The sequence below is a fragment of the Salvelinus sp. IW2-2015 genome, linkage group LG2 (assembly GCF_002910315.2).
Source record: "Salvelinus sp. IW2-2015 linkage group LG2, ASM291031v2, whole genome shotgun sequence".
In the NCBI taxonomy this organism is placed as follows: domain Eukaryota; kingdom Metazoa; phylum Chordata; class Actinopteri; order Salmoniformes; family Salmonidae; genus Salvelinus; species Salvelinus sp. IW2-2015.
In genome coordinates, this window is record NC_036839.1 from 39,185,025 (window position 1) to 39,191,024 (window position 6,000).

The 6,000-nt window shown below is 46.9% G+C and overlaps 1 protein-coding gene across 1 annotated transcript in view; it reads left to right on the top strand.

Moving 5' to 3' along the window:
• The window catches only part of LOC111971807 (AF4/FMR2 family member 3), a 38,032-nt gene extending 32,345 nt beyond the window's left edge, over positions 1-5,687 (top strand). The window contains exons 16-19 of the mRNA XM_023998620.2: positions 3,339-3,432; positions 3,616-3,665; positions 3,794-3,987; positions 4,352-5,687. Of these exons, the coding sequence (XP_023854388.2) occupies positions 3,339-3,432; positions 3,616-3,665; positions 3,794-3,987; positions 4,352-4,473 (460 nt within the window). The 3' untranslated portion in view covers positions 4,474-5,687. The remainder of the gene's footprint in view (positions 1-3,338; positions 3,433-3,615; positions 3,666-3,793; positions 3,988-4,351) is intronic.
• The last annotated feature ends 313 nt before the right edge of the window (positions 5,688-6,000 follow it).

Sequence of the window (6,000 nt, forward strand, 5' to 3'; positions counted from 1 at the left end):
CCAATTGTGCGCCGCCCAATCACGGCCAGATGTGATGCAGCCTGGATTGGAACCAGGTACTGCAGTGATGCCTCTTGCACTGAGATGCAGTGTCTAAAACCACTGCGCCAGTCGGGAGCCCTGAGATGCAGTGTCTAAAACCACTGCGCCAGTCGGGAGCCCTGGATGCCAGTGTCTAAAACCACTGCGCCAGTCGGGAGCCCTGAGATGCAGTGTCTAAAACCACTGCGCAGTCGGGAGCACTGAGATGCAGTGTAAAACACTGCGCCAGTCGGGAGCCTGAGATGCAGTGTCTAAAACCATGCGCCAGTCGGGAGCCTGAGATGCAGTGTCTAAAACACTGCGCAGTCGGGAGACCTGAGATGCAGTGTCTAAAACCACTGCGCCAGTCGGGAGCCCTGAGATGCAGTGTCTAAAACCACTGCGCAGTCGGGAGCTGAGATGCAGTGTCTAAAACCACTGCGCCAGTCGGGAGCCCTGAGATGCAGTGTCTAAAACCACTGCGCCAGTCGGGCACCTGAGATGCAGTGTCTAAACACTGCGCCAGTCGGGAGCCCTGAGATGCCGTGTCTAAAACCACTGCGCCAGTCGGGAGCACTGAGATGCAGTGTCTAAACACTGCGCCAGTCGGGAGCCTGAGATGCAGTGTCTAAAACCACTGCGCCAGTCGGAGCCCTGAGATGCAGTGTCTAAAACCATGCGCCATCGGGAGCCTTGAGATGCAGTGTTAAACACTGCGCCAGTCGGGAGCCCTGAGATGCAGTGTCCTAAAACACTGCGCAGTCGGGAGCCTGAGTGCAGTGTCTAAAACACTGCGCCATGTCGGGAGCCCGAGATGCAGTGTCTAAAACCACTGCGCAGTCGGGAGCCTGAGATGCAGTGTCTAAAACCACTGCGCAGTCGGAGACTGAGATGCAGTGTTCTAAAACTGCGCCAGTCGGGAGCCCTGAGATGCAGTGTCTAAAACCACTGCGCCAGTCGGGAGCCTGAGATGCAGTGTCTAAAAACACTGCGCAGTCGGGAGCCCTGGATGCAGTGTCTAAAACCACTGCGCCAGTCGGGACCTGAGATGCAGTGTCTAAAACCACTGCGCCAGTCGGGAGCCCTGAGATGCAGTGTCTAAAACCACTGCGCCAGTCGGGAGCCCTGAGATGCAGTGTCTAAAACCACTGCGCCAGTCGGGAGCCCTGAGATGCAGTGTCTAAAACACTGCGCCAGTCGGGAGCCCTGAGATGCAGTGTCTAAAACCACTGCGCCAGTCGGGAGCCCTGAGATGCAGTGTCTAAAACCACTGCGCCAGTCGGAGGCTGAGATGCAGTGTCTAAAACCACTGCGCAGTCGGGAGCCCTGAGATGCAGTGTCTAAAACCACTGCGCCAGTCGGGAGCCCTGAGATGCAGTGTCTAAAACCACTGCGCCAGTCGGGAGCCCTGAGATTGCAGTGTCTAAAACCACTGCGCCAGTCGGGAGCCCTGAGATGCAGTGTCTAAAACCACTGCGCCAGTCGGGAGCCTGAGATGCAGTGTCTAAAACACTGCGCCAGTCGGGAGCCCTGAGATGCAGTGTCTAAAACCACTGCGCCAGTCGGGAGCCCTGAGATGCAGTGTCTAAAACCACTGCGCCAGTCGGGAGCCCTGAGATGCAGTGTCTAAAACCACTGCGCCAGTCGGGAGCCCTGAGATGCAGTGTCTAAAACCACTGCGCCAGTCGGGAGCTGAGATGCAGTGTTAAAACACTGCGCAGTCGGGAGCCCTGAGATGCAGTGTCTAAAACCACTGCGCCAGTCGGGAGCCTGAGATGCAGTGTCATAAACCACTGCGCCAGTCGGGAGCCTGAGATGCAGTGTCTAAAACCACTGCGCCAGTCGGGAGCCCTGAGATGCAGTGTCTAAAACCACTGCGCCAGTGGAGAGCCCTGAGATGCAGTGTCTAAAACCATGCGCCGTCGGGCAGCCTGAGATGCAGTGTCTAAAACCACTGCGCCAGTCGGGAGCCCTAAGATGCAGTGTCTAAAACCACTGCGCCAGTCGAGAGCCCTGAGATGCAGTGTCTAAAACCACTGCGCCAGTCGGGAGCCCTGACAACTTATACACAGAAATGTTCTTGCAACATCTCATGAAACGTGTCTAGAACATTCATATCTTACATTCTGCGAACATGGCAACTAGGTTCTGTGTATGTTTGGTGGAACATTGATAGAATATTGTCCTAACCCTCAGAAAACTGGGCACATGCAAAGTCACATAAAACGCGTCTAGAACATTAAGGTTGTATATTCTGAGAACATTGTAACCACGTTCTAGATCATTTCTGTTTGACACTAAGGGAATGTTCACCTAACTTTAACACCAAAACATGCTTTTTTTCAATGTTTACTAACGACATGCCACTGACTTGGAGTAAAGCCAGAGTTTCTATGCATGCTGATGACTCAACACTATACACGTCAGCTACTACAGCGACTGAAACGACTGCAACACTCAACAAAGAGCTGCAGTTAGTGTCAGAGTGGATGGCAAGGAAGTTAGCCCTAAATATTTCTAAAAGTATTGTATTTGGAACAAAACACTCACTAAAACCTAAACCTCAACTAAATCTTGTAATAAATAATGTGGAAATTGAGCATGTTGAGATGACTAAACTGCTTGGAGTAACACTAGATTGTAAACTGTCATGGTCAAAACATATTGATGCAGTAGTAGCTAAGATGGGGAGAAGTCTGTCTATAATAAAGCGCTGCTCTGCATTCTTAACAACACTATCAACAAGGCAGGTCCTACAGGCCCTAGTTTTGTCACACCTCGACTACTGTTCAGTCGTGTGGTCAGGTGCCACACAAAAGAAAAATTTCAATTGGCTCAGAACAGGGCAGCACAGCTGGCCCTTGGATGTATACGGAGAGCTACACGGGGAACATTACAAAAACGTTTTTTCTCCCTAGAATTGTTAGCTGGGTAGTGAGGTACTGCTCTGTGTCAGCTGCCATGGGTAGCCATGCTGGGTAGTGAGGTACTGCTCTGTGTCAGCTGTCATGGGTAGCCATGCTGGGTAGTGAGGTACTGCTCTGTGTCAGCTGTCNAGCCATGCTGGGTAGTGAGGTACTGCTCTGTGTCAGCTGTCATGGGCAGCCATGCTGGGTAGTGAGGTACTGCTCTGTGTCAGCTGTCATGGGCAGCCTTGCTGTATGGAGAAGAAGGTGCTTTCTGTATCCATAAGTTTCCGGATATCTGTGTCCTTTGAATATTTTAATCCTTCTCAACTGTAATGGGATTTGTGGACTCAAATAAGGTATTTCAAATGTGTGTTTGTGTGTGTGTGGATGTGTGTGTGCGTTCCCTAGTTTCCGGTGCCTTGCTCTCCTGTACTGGCAGATGTTTCGTCTGAAGAAGGACCAAGCCATGAAGTACTCCAAAGCTCTACTGGACTACTTTAAGGTACAAACCTCATCCTCCCCCTTATCCTCTCCCTCACCCTAACCCTGAAGTACTCCAAAGCTCTACTGGACTACTTTAATGTACAAACCTCACCAGCACCAAGATTTGGTGTGATACAATTAAACGCAGATGTATTCGAATTAAATTGGATAGATTGTAAACATGTGTTTTATGTCATTCCAGAGTTCTCCCAAAGTGCCTACTACACCCCCCATCTGGAGCGACTCGGGAAAGTAAGGAAGTCTCTCCTTCTCTTATTTCCTCTCTCTAAATCTCTGCAATGTATTTGTGAATGTGTATATAGTATTAGGTTGATTTGATTCTCCCCAGTGAAGCATCATTGTGGTGTTCTCATCCACAGGGGCACAGGGGGGCCTCCCTCCTCTCTCTCGCCCAGCCCCTCAGCCCTCCCCCTGGGCAGCTCCCCCTCTTCCCTCATCAACATTCCCCTGCGTATCCACCAGATGGCAGCAAACCACCTGAACATCACCAACAATGTCCTATACAGCTACGAGTACTGGGAACTAGCAGAAAGCCTGGTCAGAGACAACAATGGTGAGAGAGACTAACCCATTATTAGGCAATACGTAGATGGACTGAAATGACAGTTGTGGCTTTTTGGAGAGAGAGAATGTGAACATTGTTACAACAATGTACATAGACAATAATATAACATGTAAAATGTCTATTATTTTGAAACTATTGTGAGTGTAATATTTACTATTGATTTCTGATTGTTTATTTCATTTTTGTTTATTGTTTTTTTCACTTGCTTTGGCAAGTTGAGAGAGCTCAGATTGTTGATACTAGGTTTCATTGCTTTACTTGATTTTATCTAACTCTCCTCTCCCTCTTTCTCTCCCTTCCTCTCTCTCTCTCCTTCTCACTCTCTCCCTCTTTCTGTCTCTCCTCTCTCCAGAGTTCTTTAACTACCTGAATACACTGTCAGGGCCATTGACTCTCCACAGTAGTATTGCTCATGCAGTCCAGTACACCAGACAGGGTCTGCAGTGGATACGCATCAGTGCCAACGTGGGCTAGTGGCAGGAGGGAGAGAGGGAGACAACCCATGTGATTATAAGTGGAGGATTCCCCCTGCATTCCACGTCGTCAGGATTATTATTATGCTTCAATTCTCAGCATGTACCGTAAATGATGGATTGGATTTATACACAGTGGTGACTCTTTACCTTGTGCTTGATCTTGATTGGGGGAAGGTGTTGTTATTCCTACAATCAAGCAGAGCGAACTGTCTTGGTATCTCTTTCCTCTTCCTGTTCGGATTGTCAGTGCAGATCTACAAAGTGCCACATGGATTTAAAGCCTTTAAACTTGCTGCTTTGCCAAATGTGCCACGTGATGATGAAACAAACACAGGAACTGTCTAACAAGGACATTTTAAGAGAAACATGGCACAGTGCACCAGTGAGGACTTTAAGATTCTTCTACTGTACAAAACATAGACTGTAAAAGATCAAGAGACCTGGATTACATTTCTGAATACAAAGCATTCAACCACAGTAAAACTCTAACTAGCCTCTGTTGCAAGAAGCCACTGTGGAAACCAGTGACCATTTCCTCAAAAAGCCAATTCCTGTCCACTGGGCATAGACGCCAGTTCAATGTCTAGTTTTGGTTGAGTTGTCTACTAACGTGAATTCAACGTGAATAAACAAAAATGTCACCATGTTATTGGATTTAGGTTAAAAGTCGGTTGGAAAAAATACAAAATTCCTTTGCGTTGATGACTTTTTACAAATCCAATCAGTTTTCCATGTTGATTCAACGTCATCACATTGATTTGTTTTTGTTAAAATGACGTGGATACAACATTCATTCAACCAGTTTGTGCCCGGTGGGAAGAGACCTGGACTGCATTTCTGTACTACATTTCCCATGAGCCTTTACAGGACGAATGGATTCATCATGGGAAAGGTGAAGTTGGGATTTTGAGTTTTCTTTTCGATTGTCAGACCACTCATCCCAAAGGGTAGATCAAGTTACCAGTAGCTTTGCTTTTATGACTCCACTGTGTGATGGCCCTTTTAAGGACATTTTGAGATACCTTTCACTTTGTTATGTGCACTGTGTGTGTCAGACCATTCATTTTTACAAAAATACCAAACCTACAGCATTTAGATGTCCAGTATTCATGTTCCTGTCTTTGCAAAATTATTATTTATAATATCGTCTAATGTGGTTATCAAAAGTTACATGCCAAAATGTGTTTCATAAATGTCTTTTTGATATTGCAATTTGTATGTAGGGGTCTATCCCCTTGTTTATTGAAGCAGAATCTGTACAGTGAGTTTACAAAACATTAGGAACATCTGCTCTTTCCATGACAGACTGACCAAATCACATTTTATTGGTCACATACACATGTTATTTTATTTATTTCACCTTTATTTAACCAGGTAGGCTAGTTGAGAACAAGTTCTCATTTGCAACTGCGACCTGGCCAAGATAAAGCATAGCAATTCGACACATACAACAACATAGAGTTACACATGGAATAAACAAAACATAGTCAATAATACAGTAGAACAAAAGAAAACAAAAGTATAT